Source organism: Trachurus japonicus, chromosome 3 (genome assembly GCF_045865225.1).
Source record: "Trachurus japonicus isolate A0001 chromosome 3, Traja_1.0".
NCBI lineage: Eukaryota > Metazoa > Chordata > Actinopteri > Carangiformes > Carangidae > Trachurus > Trachurus japonicus.
In genome coordinates, this window is record NC_140909.1 from 31390471 (window position 1) to 31405491 (window position 15021).

The window sequence follows — 15021 nt, forward strand, 5'->3', positions numbered from 1 at the left end:
TCAGCTAACACAATTGAGGTGCACAGTATTTCCACATTTCCCTCTATGCAGTTTTTGAAGTTGCTGAAGCACAGTGGAGCTTAAATACTTAAAAGTTTGATGTGAAACAGTTATTTAATAAAGTAGTGAATTTGGGAGTTCATTCTGTCTTTTGATTGTTATTGTGGTATCGAATCGAGAATCGTGGAAAAAGCCTAGTCCTAATATACTGTATACACCTGACCTATGACCACCCTGTCTGTTGTTGTATTAATTCTGCTGTGTCACCATTTGGTGCTTTCCCGAAACAGTAATTTCGCCCCTTTGTTAAAGCAAAGACATTTTGTATGAAGGGCAAAGTGGCTCTGGGGAAACTGGTGTTGCTCTGCTCAGCGCTTTGCTACAGACTGAAATATCACAACAATTATTGGGCAAGTTGCTGTGAAATATGCCAGAGATATTAGTGGACTGAAAGGATAAAGGCTCAGTTTCTCCAGAAAAGAAGTGGTTCCAACACAGTGTGTCTATAAGTGAGTGGAAGTGGATTATCATGTGACCATATTATTACTGCGCACATTCTCAGGCAGTCTCACCAGGAGGCTGTTTACACCTTCCTGCTGTTATTCACATGGAAAGTGCCACAAATAGTTGAGTAACAAATGAAAAACAGAGAGCTGAGAGAGAAGTTATGTCCTTGGCTTCACCTCCACACAGCTGGGCATTCACAGTGTGAAGTGGGTGTGAATGTCATTCAGCTTTGGAAAGAAGTACGTGGACACAATAATTTCATAAATGTTATATGTCTTACCATGCAAGTGTTTTAGGTATCCATCACTCAGTACCATCTGGGAGGTGTTCAAAGCATTCTCACTTTACTTTGCGCTCCTGCACGTTGATGAACTACATGGACGACTGAGGTGTATGTGGAACATGGAGGCCGCTCCTCTGGGTCTGGTAGCTGAGTACACCATACACCGTGTCCCTTTGTTTTCAGGGTGCTTTGAGAGCGCTGACAGCTCCACCTGCATCTGTCTGCTTCCTGTTGGTTCGTTAGAGCAGGACAATGAGATGATGAGAGCGCTCGTCTCTGCTAATAAAAGACACATTAATGCCTCCTCTACCGAGAGCGATCTGCATGAATGACTTAAATAGAGCAAAGGGACTCTGTGAGTGTGTGTGCGCACGAGTGTGTGTCATCTTTTAGGCTGGCACATTTGTTGAAACCTGTTTTGTCTGGTCTTTTTGATGTGTATATGTCTGCCTGAGTATTGTCTGCCCATGTGTGTGTTGTGGTGGCCAAACTGCAGCTGCAGTGATATTTATTTCAGACCTTTTCTTTTTACCAACCAAAATGTGTCGGTATCAGGAAACTGCTAAGAACTAAACTCTACCATCAAATGTCTGCTGCTACTTATTAGGTTAACTTGGGTTCAGATAAAAGTCATTTTAAAACAATTTCATTGAGATTTCTGGACAGCTACTTGCTTTTCACATTTAACACTTAAACACAACTTAAAATGAAACAGAAGTCTAAAAGGTACAAACCATACCTGCAGTGTCCTTGATTCAAATGGAGCATCCCCTCAATATGTACTAACTTTTCCTTTAAAGGGATAGTTCGGGTCTTTTGATATGAATCTATATGGCATCCCCATCACCAGTTACGTGCTGTGACAGTGACTTTCCCCGGACTGCGTCCCGTGAGCGGAGTTCCGGCCTGGTTTCGGTGCTGACGAATGTAGTCCGGCTAGTTGGCTGGGGTCACGGAAATAAAGCGTTTTGCCTCTCAAAACAATATGCGTTCAAAAGAGTGATACATTTGCATCACAAACCGTGTTGTCCACGAAAAAGTCTGACCTCGCAATCGCTTGGCGCTATTTTCTCTCCCTCCGTATCACTGCGCGCTGCCGTCTGTAGACGGCTGTGCGCGTTTCCATTAGCTGTTTCACTGAGTTTACTGCTCGGATAGTTCACATAAACATATCTGATATGACACAAGTGATGAAGCCATCCCTTGTTTTAGCACAGAGCTAAAGGGAGAGCTTTATGAACCTGATGTGATGCCCTTTGGCTCTGTGCTAAAACAAGGGATGGCTTCATCACTTGTGTCATAATCAGATATGTTTATGTGAACTATCCGAGCAGTAAACTCAGTGAAACAGCTGATGGAAACGCGCACAGCCGTCTACAGACGGACTACAACTAGCCGGACTACATTCGTCAGCACCGAAACCAGGCCGGAACTCCGCTCACGGGACGCAGTCCGGGGAAAGTCACTGTCACAGCACGTAACTGGTGATGGGGATGCCATATAGATTCATATCAAAAGACCCGAACTATCCCTTTAAGTCGCACTGTTAAACTATGAAATTAAGGTAAGTGACACAAAAAGTATAACCGTAGGGTTTTTCCAAGAAGAAATGCTCAGGTTTTGCACTGACTCAAGGCTCCTGTTAGGAAAACAACAGTTCTGTGTTCTAAATATACTGATCTGTAATGACCAGGAGCAGTGAGGTATGAAATGATGTGATTCTCAATCTGGAAATTAATGAAAATGTGTTGTTTAATTTACTACAAACATTACAATCAGGGAGCAACATCGTCCTCAGGCAACTCTGGGATGTTAGTACTTAAGTTGTGTTACATCATGTTGTTTAATTAAATCTAACCCTATCTCTTTAACAAGACTGACTTGGACAAATCTGTGTACAGAGATTTTTTTTCTCATTTAACTCCTAAAAAAAGGGGTTTTTAAAAATAGATGATGATGTTAATCAGGTTTTGCAGAATATGAACATTTTTTGAGGAAGCCACAACCTTTGTTCTCTGTCTAAGGTAGGTTCAAGTGCTACAAATGATAAGTGAAGTGCAAAATGCAGTACGTTGAGTAGAAAATGTAGTCTGGTTTAAAGAAGATGCAACATATATGTACATACATCTGCATAATAATGAATCTTTGTAAAATACAGAAAAAAAAGTGGTGCCAATATAGAGCCTTGTGTTACTCTTTTGTTACACTGAAAGCTTCCAACTAGTAAATATTAGGACAGAGGTTTGGGTCATATTGGAGATTAGTTTTCTTACTTACTCATTAATAGTGGCCAAGGCCAATTAAAAATTTAATCACAATTAAATGCTTGAGGGTCCAAAGTTAATCACATAAAACAAAGATTAATCAGACATTCTTCGTTTCTTCAAAATGCATCTTAAAGGAGGACCTATTATGCCCATCATTTTTTAACAAATAATGTGACAGACCAAAAGACCTTAATAACGGAACGTGTGTTAATCGCGTCCAAAAAAAAATTGTGATGTTAAAAGTAATCTGAGTTTACATGTTACTGTTGTGTTACCTTTGAAATCCCTAGTTTCACTTTGCACTCTGAAAAACTGCTGCCATATTACTACTACAGTATTTAGAAATCTGAGAATGTGTCCAATATTCAAAAGCTGAATGGTTTCTCTTGTGTTATTGTCTCAACAGATACCATGCTGCCCCCAGCGAGTGTGCTTATTGGCCTGCTGTGCCTGGGCCTTGTGAGCAGTGTGGGGGGTTTTGCCCGTCTGCTGGACGATGTGGAGCTACGTTCGGCTTTCTCCGTCGCACGGACCAACAGCATGGAAGGTGGACCTAAGATGACAGTGACCTTTGATGCAATTTACGTCAACATCGGTGGGGATTTTGACGCCAAGGCCGGCATGTTTCGCTGCCGTATCCCTGGAGCTTACTACTTCTCCTTCACCGTGGGAAAGTTCCCACACAAAGACCTGTCGGTGATGCTGATGAAGAACAGAAATGAGGTCCAGGCCATTGTGTATGAGGAAAATGCCGGAGAGGAGAGAAAGGTAGGTGGACTCAGTGTGGGGAAAAGAAATCCACAGAACAAATGATATTTAACTCATTGAGTGCCAGCCCTTTTATAAAATGGTCAGTGCCGTGTGCCAGCGTTTCGGGGCATTTTGAGTAATATTTCAAGACCCACAGAATATTTTGTACTATGACTCTGAAAACACAAAACAGCTCAAAGGAAGGAGGAGACTCTATTTAACTAGGGAAAAAACGATTTGTTTGTACCTTGTTCCATTCTTGATATATCTTAAGTTGAATAGAGCCTGGTTGCACCAAAAAGACCACTTTTTTTCTAGAAAGCTAAGAAAAACGCATTTTTGTGAAAGAGAGTCTCTCAAGAAAAACTGTGATTTGTCCGTTTTAATTTTGGCTTCAAAAACATGTAAGACATCTGAAAATTTCATTTCACATGTTTTGTCATTGTACAACAAAAAAAACACACACACACACAAAAAAAAACTAAAATACAAGTAGGAGTCCTACTCTGCAGTGATGCCTGCTCTCCTCCTTCTCCTGCTGCAGTTGCTGTTTCTTGCCATCAATAAATAAACAAAAAACAACAATGAATCCACCTTACAGTAATAGTGTATAAATGAGGATCTTATTCCTCTGAGCTGTAGCGCTCCATTAAAAACACATTGGGGGGCCACTCTGTTGCACTGGGTGACATTTGCCTTCATCATTATGAATACACTCCGTATTTTATTTTGGACTTATAGGCCCAAACACCGTCCTGCTGGGTCAACTACTCACAGGAGAATCACAGGTGAATTAATCTGCTGCTGAAAATGGACCCAAGCTAATTCCATTTTACTCCTGTTTGAGTAACGGCTGTTAAAAACTGCAGCAACCTCTTCTTTTTAATTACTGAACCTTCGGAAAGCAAAAGTACATAATCCTGACACATTACAAGGTTCTTGTATGAAGGAGTCAGTGGTTTGCAACAGACGGGGAACTGAGCAACATGCCAGGGCTGCATTCAGAACAGGCTGAGCGCTACATAATAAAAACAAAGCCTTCTCGTTCATTTGAATGGGGCCAGCCCAACAGGCCTGGGGCTGCGGGTAAACAATATCAGTTGTCAAAGAAGCTGAACCAAGATCAGTGTAATTCTGCTGTTTGCTACACAATAGCAGCTATGACAACTTTCCAGAACTGAAAAATCCTCTCTTCAATAACTGCAACCTGCACAGTCTTTAACATTATTAAACTGAACCTTCTGGACCAGCGAAGATTGAAAGGATGACAACAAGGTGCCTATTATTGCTGCCCAGCTGTCCAAAGAGAGGCTTGTTTTCTGTATCCTGTAATTATTTTTTTGTCATCTGAATTTTATTTATATTCAACAGAATCAGAATTAGGAATACTTCACTCAGGAAAAAATTACATTGTTGTAAAATTGTGACTCGGCTGTTCTAAAAATAGCTTACACCGACAATCAAAGGTAACGAACCTACTGCTATGACTATAGAGGTTATGGCAATGGGCCAATTTGCCAAAAATGTTGAATACCTGCAGTGAGAGGGTTGAAGCAGCAGACCTCTGTGGGCCTCTTATCTTTTTTTTCATAGATGAGACTAAATTACAGACAAACACATTGCCTGGTTCATTCTGAGTACACTTGTGAAGGTTTTGTCGCATTAACTCTAAAGCCCTATTCGCACGGGATTAGTATTACCTGGGGACGTCTGGTGATTTGTAAATTACCCCCCCACGTCTGTGTTTCTTGCGGTGCATTCGCACGGGATAAGTGAAGTCTGTATTTTACTCAAATTTACTGACATTAAGGCTCCGATATGACGTCAAAGCTGTGCACGTCGTAACATCCGCTGCTGTCACATCCATGTGCGAAGCAAATGTAAATAAAATGTCAAAGCAGCAAAGTGACTTCGCAACAGTACAGTTGTTGTCGCAATAACAGGCCGTCATGGCCTATTAAAAAGATGCATGGGGCGGTGTTTAGCTCAGTTGGTAGAGCACCCGCCCCATATGTTGAGGCTATAGTCCTCCCTGCGGGCGGCCCCGGTTCGAGTCCCGCGTCGGACGGCCCTGTCCTGCGTGTCATTCCCCTCCTCTCTGCCTCCTGTTTCCTGTCACACTCTCAACTGTCCTATCTAATAAAGGCATAAAAAGCCAAAAAAAAAAAAGACGCATGTCAATATCCTCCTGAATTTCGCTCTTTTTATGGATCTGAGCTGTTTATTTAAATGAGTCTCTAGCACCGATACAAGCCCATGTTTGCACCTTAAACGCCTTCGAAAATGCCACTCATAATTCCCACCGCAGCCCCCATGTCAACCCGTACAGTATGGTTTCAACCGGGGAAGAACAAAAAACGCCCCTCGATTACTGAGATGCAGATTCGCACGGGACTAGTTTTACCACGGGACGTCGGTCTTTGGTGAAATATAGTAGGTCATTTGCAGGGGAATTTTTACTTTACAAATTACTGACATGGCGCATTCACACGGGATTAAGATCACAGATGTCCTCCACAATTATTACAAATTACCAGAGGTCCCCAGGTAATACTAATCCCGTGCGAATAGGGTTTAAGTCACTGTGAGCAAAGGTCAAGGGGAGTCTACAGACTGGAGGACACACAGGGAATTTCTAAATAAAAGCAAAAAAGATAATTTCATTCAATTAAAAAAATAAGCCTCATCAGTAAATTATTCTGGTTTGTCTTTGATTTCATGGGCCAAGCATGACATCTACATGACCAGGTCTGGACTAGATGCAGAGTTGTGACCATCTCCTGAAGAGCTACAGACCAATGAAGTCACTGTTTCTCAGAGCAGACAGGTCTAACAATAGAGACGGACTCTGGTTAGAGAAAAAATGGATGAATTATGTTCAGTATAGATTTTTTCATCTGAGGAAGTGTTTACACAAGTCTTTTATCATGTCAAAGCACTGAAGCAGTTCAGCCCGGCTTTCTTCACAGAGGGTGTGTTTGCTTCGAGGTGGGTAATGAAAGTAGAACAGAGGGATTACACAGCAAATTCCCTGGATGAAGGGCTGCGTGAGATAGATGATCGGATTATGTTTGGTGTTGGTGCCTTGATGCAAAACAGACCTGGATGTGACTCTGTGGCTGGGATAATGAAGTCTTTTTCTGTCCTCAGGTGCAGAGCCAGAGCGTCATGCTGCAGCTGGAGTTCGGTGACACGGTGTGGCTCCGTCTCCATGGTGACCCTCGCTACGCGCTCTACAGCAACACCGGACACTACACCACCTTCAATGGGTACCTCGTCTACCCCGACACCTATGATTACCAGACACACCACCACCAACACCATCCGGCCTACAACTCCCAGCAGCCCCAGCAGGACAACGTCCCTCTGCTGAATGAAAACCAGAACCCAGATCACACCCGGTCTGGTACGAGAGACACGGCGGAGGAGAAGGAGCCACAACATAGAGAGGAAGAGGAGGAGGAGGACGACGATGATGACGACGAAGAGGACGACCAGAGATCTGCTTTCTCAGTGGGTCGCACCCAGAGCATCGTGGGAGTCGACCAAGTTGGGCTGCCACAGCACCAGCCCATCAGCTTCGATACAGCGTTTGTCAACATCGGCGAAGACTTCAACATGACGGAGGGGTTGTTCACGTGCCGCGTGCCCGGCGTGTACTACTTTTCCTTCAACGTGGGCAAGCTGCCGCAGAAGACGCTGTCCGTGAAGCTGATGAAGAACCGTCTGGAGGTGCAGGCCATGATCTACGACGACAGCCAGGGAGAGAAAGCTCTGCAGAGTCAAAGCTTGATGCTGGCGCTGAAACCGGGAGACACCGTCTGGCTCTACTCGCACCAGAGGGATGGCTTCGGCGCCTACAGCAACCACGCCAAGTACATCACCTTTACCGGCTTCTTGGTTTACCCAGACTTCCCTACAACTACCACCACCACCACCACCGCCAGCAGCCAATCATATGCAGATAAGAAGCCCTAGCTGCAAGGCACGGGCTATAGAGACTGAACACTGTGGGGGGAATTCATACAAGATAGAAAAGTCCATCCACTGAAAGCGTTGTACAGTTTCTGAGTTGTATGCAGAGTGGAGCATGGGGTGGCTGCTTTGTGGTTTTCTTCGACCCTTCCTCTTCATATGAATTCCTTCACAAAGTCACAGGGACCTTGGACTGAGCAAAGAGCCGAAATGAAAAGCTCTCCAATTTCCAGTTAATGGTTTTGCAGGATATGACTTCATCTCACGTATAATGTGGAACCCTGAACGACAGTAATGCGAACTCTAATTGAATATTTCACTCTAATGAAAACTCAGTCATTACCTGCTCACCTCTGTGTCAGCCCAACTCTCATTAAAGTCAGCATGACCCAAAAACCAATGATGCCCAGGTTATCAGACATTCACAGTTGTTAAATGAAACCTGAAGTGCAGCTGAGGACAAACTTCAGTTTGTTCAGTATTTACATTTTATGCAACATTATGCTTTTAGACAGAAATATACTTTTTATTGCTCCAACTTTACTTAACGACTACAGTTAGTTTTTAATATTATGTTTACAGAACAACTGAACAGTCCATAAAAATAATCATTGTGAACAATAATTAAATAAATCGAGACTATGTGATTAAGTGATGAGTGAATTGACAGAAAAACATAAGTATATTAAGAAAAGACTAAGCTAATTAAGAAAAGGAAAACAAACATTTCTATTTGTATAACTAATACATCTATAACAGTGTATTTAATCATTATAAATTACAATTTAGGGGGCTTTCACACCTACCTCATTTGGTCCGGACTTTCTGACTTTTCCGTTTGATCCAAACCAAATTTACAGATGTGAAAGCTCACCCAGACTATGTTAGGGACCAAAGACCCAAAATTTGGTCCGGCTTGGGTCTCGGACTTTTGCAGTGTGAAAGCTTTTACCTTAACATGAAGTTCTGATGGTTAGCCTACACAAGACGTTAGCGTACACATTAATGCATCATTTTCAGATACTGTCTCCATTATTAACCCTGATCAAAGTATTGGTTTATGATCAATGGACTGATCAAAGTGAAACGACAATTGAATCAGATTATTAATGTGAATGAATGTGACCTGAATTGTTCAGCTGTGGGCAAGACTTGTTGACACCACATATTTAGTGGAAACTGAACTGACAAAGTTGAGGAGATAATCACAGAATTTTCCTTTCTAAGTGAAATCTTCCTTTAAGTGCATTTGTTATCCTTGTCAAAGACTTGGTGTTTCTGCTTGTATGTAAAAAAAAAAAAAAGAGTCACTTTACTTTCTGTATGTCTCTAGAGGCATGTGAAAACTAAATGAACAGTGTGTTTTGTCAGAATGTCTCCGCTCTTCATCTTGGAGTGTCGCTGGTTCCAAGCTGAGCGCCATGGGACCAAACTCACTCAGTTTTGAAAGAGTGCAGACTGTTTTACCCGTCCGACTCTTGACCACATGCCACCTCTGAGCCTGCGGGGATCTGGACCATAATTTGATTTCTAATTCTAGCAACATTTAATTCATTTCTTCAGATGGCGAGCACTGTGGGGAAAATTGGATTGCTTCTCCCGGGCCACTCTAACATGCATGTCTGTTTAATTTCACACCACCGGGGGAAAAGATGATGCATTTCAAATTGTGATGAACCCTGACTTTATGAGACTGCCTCCCCTGCTGGGAGAGGCACCATGTGAAGTGATACTTCACTTTGATTGAACGTTTATTAGACTTTAACTGGAGGTACATTTGTGAGATGTCATGTAAACTGGTCGAAAAACACTGCAGGTAGACCAATTTATGTGTCAAACTGATTTAGATTTGATAAAAAACTAACTCAACATGAGATTGAGAACTCTAAACAGATTTATAAATTCAAATAATACCTTAGACTACAGTTTAAAGTGGTTTGTTCACCTGATTGCTGCCCAAATGACTATATGTGATGTAGAGGAGACCCTGACTCTTCTAATATCTGTTTCTCTGGTTTTACAGCGCAGAATTGTTTTGGTCCAGTCTCACCATACTCATCTTCATTTACAGCCAAATAATAAAAAAAAAGTAAGAAAAATGAAACACCACCACCACTACCACCAATTTAATGATAGTTACGCTTAGTTAAGAGCTGATGAACGTAACAGATCATTTAGCATCTTTCTCATGAGCCGTTGGAGACCAAAAATATAAACTAAAAAATCGTGGTTTGGAACGTGACAAGTTCAATGCTAATGTTATGTGTCTGAATATTGTGTAAATACAACAACTGTTTTATTATTATATGTCAATGTTGTTTACAGCTTACTCCATCAGCCCAAAGCAGCCAAGATATCTTAGTGCAGTTTTAAAACTGCCCCGATTCTCTGGCTAGTCCACAGAGCACAGTGTAAACACTTTCATTATTGGAACAGCTCTCTTATAAAAACAACAAAAAAGACATCCATTGCTCATGTGAACAACAGAGGAACAGCAATGAGCCATTCGGCATGGTTGATAAAGAAGAGATTACAGGTATACCCTTTCACGTATATTTGGGCATCTACAAAATTCTGGTACTGAATCAAACATAGAAAACTGGGCAGCAGTCAGTTTAACTGACAGTATCATTATTGGTTCAGCTTGCGCTGTCGCATGCTAGTGAACGTGTAGTGCACAAACAGTAAATATACGTAGATCAATTTTTAATCAAAACAGTCGCAAACCAGGTGGAAACAGCAGCTCAAAATCAAAACAAAGACACTGCAGCAAGACTACATATGAGGTATCTCAGTCAGAAACACTGGTATCAATCTATCCAAGCCCGACTGATGGGAAGCTACCTTTTCCCATCTCATCTCTGCTGCCACACTGAACGAACAGTGGATGCTTCAGGAGCCTCGAACCTTTGATATACAACCTTTGCCATTAGTGCAGCAAATGCACTACATTTTCTGCGTGCTCAGTTGAAAATGAGAAACACTCACACCTCCCTGTAACTTCAGGAAGTCAAATATCATTCTACTCCTGATTGTGACTACTTTCACTGAGACTGCACCCTAACTTCTGTTTTATTAATGTGTTTCTCCTTCTTTCTCATCTCTGTGATTTCTTTGAACTGTAAACAGGTTGGTGCAGTGAAATAGAATATATATATGTGTCAACTTACCCTGCATAAATAAATAAAATAAAAATAAATTAGTCAAATAAAAGCCATCAAAATGAACCAGAAAAGGTGCCAACACAGTGCAGTGCTCAGGGAAAGGAACATACAGTTTCTCTAGAAACTAATAACAGGCCTGTATCCACTACAGCGTTACTAATCAACAATTTCCTGTCCTTCATGGCTGCACACTGACTTCTAAAAAGAAAGTAAGAAATTATACTGTGAGAGAACCTCATTTCAGAAAAATAATGTATTCTGTCACAGTCCGACCCTTGGTGGTTTCTCTATTTCATTCTCAGTGAAGTGAGCGGTGCACAGAGGTGGCCCTGCCATGGCCTCGGTTTGACTTTAACAAACACACCTGACCCAGTTCAGTAGATCGCGGTCGCTCTGCACAGGCGATCCCTGTTAACTAAACTCATGATGTGTGAAGTGACCTGAGCATATGACACACTCAGAGGCCGTCCACGCGGATACGGGTTTGGTATCCGTGTATCGTTTTGGCGTTTCGTCCACATGGAAACGGCGCTTTGGGAGGCTGAAAACAGTATTTTTTGGAAACAGAGCCCAGAGTGGGTACATCTCAAAACCGGTTTCATGTAGATGCCCAAAACGGATCTTTTGTGAAACAATGATGTCATACCCCCACCTCTCTTACCTGTAACCTGAGCCACAACACTAGACTTAACATGACAACAACAACAGCCGACTGACGGGTCCCTCAGATACACGCCTGTCAAATCATCATCGATCGGCATGTTTGGACTGGCATGCCTTCCAGTCAACATTTAGTCGACTTATAATGTTTAGAGTTTGAATACATTACAGGAAGGCTTTCTACATCTTCTTTGTTTTTGTTGTATTTGCGTGGCAGCGTTACAGCGGCACACAAGGCCTGGCATATGTACTAGTCATTTTGAGTGGATCCGTGTGTACACAGATATTTCTTCAAATGATGCTGCGTTTACAGAAAACTTTCATAAAACAAACAAGAAAAAAATTGTTTCGGGGGAAGCTCCGTTTCCGTGTGGACAAGGCCTCAGAAGCACTAATGTGATGCATGCATGTTACTGAAAATAAAAAATAAAAAAGATGCTTTCATATTTGCAGCCAGCTTCATGGGCCAAGTTGATGCCTGTTAACTGTATATTTTTATTGACAAGTGATTTATCTGTGCAGTAATTGACAATATGTTGGATGTCTCTGGTCTGTGCTTCTTTCTTTCCTGATGAAAGGTTGCTCATTGTGTATTAGAAACTATGTCAACCAGACATGGGTCACAATGTGGTTGAAAACATTATTGCTCGATTTGGCTTTGTGTCCCAAAGGCACAAATCCAGTGGTGATGGAAAAATAACCAAACTAAATACTGAAAAACATGTTGACTCACGTCTTGCTCCAAGTAGTCTGGCTCATGTTGACTCTTTGAAATGTTTTGAGTATTTCTTACATGTAAATTGAATGCTTCAATGAAAAATGTTTGACAAAATAAAAAGGAAGTAATGTACAACCTTGACTGTTGTTGTTGCACTGCATAATGTGAACTCTGCTGATTAACTGACAAATGAAAGCAAAGGCTCACCGCTGCATGTCATTGTTCTTGAGTCTACATTGTGTGCTGCAGCACCATCTGCAGGCTGACTCCCGTATGGATGACTGTGAGTGACAAGAGTAGAAATATGCTCCAGCTACTGAAATCTGCTCTTTTGTTTGGCACCTGATCCAATCACATGTTCAAATGCTAACACTAGACTGAAAATGCTCATCTCAGTACAGCTTACATTTTGTCTCTATTAGTAGCTCTGTATGGAGAAGCTGCTCTCAGCCTGACAGACCTCTGCAGCTCTCTGGTGTTAAAAAGAGTTTAAAAGAAACATTAACATACAGCCTGCAGACCCTGCCTGACTTCAACCCCATCCAACAGCTTATGGTTATTACCAGTATCCCCGCAGCATCAGTGCTGAACATCTCCCTATCAATACTTTGGGATGACAACTTCTTTGCACCATGTGACATGAATATGCCCATAGGCTCACCAGCTGATTTAAGCGTGCTTGTAAAAGGATGTGGACTGTACCTGGAGGTTTATGTCCTTTAAAAGCATAATGACAGACACAGAGGAGAGAAGAGAGACAGATCAGTGTGCATAGAGTTATCAGTGCTGTCTATCCAAACCAGTAAACATTCATCTGTTTTATAGAACATGGGTTGCATTTCTGTCCAAAAGTCCATGAAAATGCCATCATTATTTTATCTGCAGCTGGGTAGATAAGTAGAGCAGGCCTTCCCGCTCACCTTCCTGGTGCACTTTAGCTCAATTAGCTAGTGTACTCAAGCATGGTTTAAGATTCTGTAATTGATCTTCACTGCCACTAGATGTTTCACTAGGCTACCAACATTTCACACTGAAACAAAACCTTTAGCCTGGCCACATCTGGTCTGCCTTCCCTCAAATAGCCCACTTTTCTTTTTCTTTTCTTTATTAGGATCCCCATTAGCACCTGCAGCAGCATCGGCTATTCTTCCTGGGGTCCGACATACACACAACATACACATCCATTCACAGTATAAGAAACATACATTCACATACACATGAGAAACACACATTTATACATGACACAACAAGAACAAACAACAAGGCTCCCTAATAATGAACAAACCACAGACAAAATCTGACAGACATTTGACAGACACCACAGACATCACTACTCAGATTCCATTCAATACTTAAATACCTTGAGTACAACCGCAAAGTAAATAAAATAGATTATAATAAGCATTGACTGTATGAAGTAACTGCGACCATGTACTTCAACAACTCATACACATACACTCCAAGAAAAATGACTGTTCAACAGACAACAAGAAGCTCAGCTGTGTACACAAGAGCCAACAAAATAATCAGCCACAACCACATTAGCCCGCCACAGCAAAGCACGTGCAGCTCTAGCATTAGCATTAAGCTAAATATCGATAATTACCAACATTGACAAATTCAGTTCATGGCTAACAGCGAGTTAGCTTAACTCGTCATGCCAACTGAAGCCAGTCACTAATGCAAACATTCATGTAATCTTGTGTTTCCACAAATTACTTACGTAAGAGAAGAAATGCCAGAGTTCTGTTGAGTCCTTGACCCTCAGGAAATGTTCTCCACTCTGGTAAAAGGGCCCACACACCTGTTACCTGTCAGCTGTCACCTGTGGGCGGGGCCTTACCCTTACGTGCATGAACGTGCAAGTGCCGCCGACAAAAAAATATGATTTCTCCTCCATCAGTTATCAGGGCTCCTCCCTTCTGACAAACCAACGTAATTTATTTATTTTAAGAGTTAGAGACAAGGGTTGTTAATCTAACATAGGTAAAGACTGTCTAAGTTCATTCTAACTGTGCAGATTTGCATTATAAACACTAAAAATTTGTCAAAGTTCAAGCTACCCTGCTGTCAACTTTGTTTAAATTAGCAGCACCTTCATTAGCTGCAACCCTGGAGTGATGTATATTGATGCATCATTAATTCACTTATATAACATACCAGTATATTCTTCCAGGTGAGTTATTGTAGAACTCGAGTATTTACTTTACAGTAGGTTTTCAAAACCATTAGCACATGGATTTTCTTATTATATTTACATTTTCAGTAACAGAAATTCTATGTTTTTATTGTTTCTTTATGTCTGTTGGTTGTGCATTGTGTGCTTTATAGTTTCATGTATTTTATAGTGTTACATAATTTAGTCTAAACTATTTTTTTAATTCACTGTGCAGCACTTTGATAGCCTTGTTTGTAATCTGTACTTCATAAATAAAGTGGACTGGATAGGAGGCAGCCCCTTTTACTTTAGGCTAAGTTACAGTCTTTGAGGAGGTACCCACTCAAAATGATTTAACAAAGTCAAAGATCACAAATTTATTTCCAAACTCAAACCTTGACACAACGTTCTATTCATATTTTCAATAAGTTAAATAAAATCACTTGTTGTTCACTGTTGTATAAATTACAACCCATATAGAGGGGCTATGATCTTTCACTGTCTGCTGACCATTATTCCTTTATATCTACATATAGAAA

General features: G+C 41.4%; 1 protein-coding gene across 1 annotated transcript in view; it reads left to right on the forward strand.

Annotated features, from left to right (window-relative positions):
* Window positions 1-8452, forward strand: part of c1qtnf4 (C1q and TNF related 4) — a 34910-nt gene extending 26458 nt beyond the window's left edge. Inside the window, exons 2-3 of the mRNA XM_085770043.1 lie at window positions 3464-3825; window positions 6958-8452. Of these exons, the coding sequence (XP_085626169.1) occupies window positions 3469-3825; window positions 6958-7785 (1185 nt within the window). The 5' untranslated portion in view covers window positions 3464-3468 and the 3' untranslated portion in view covers window positions 7786-8452. The remainder of the gene's footprint in view (window positions 1-3463; window positions 3826-6957) is intronic.
* The last annotated feature ends 6569 nt before the right edge of the window (window positions 8453-15021 follow it).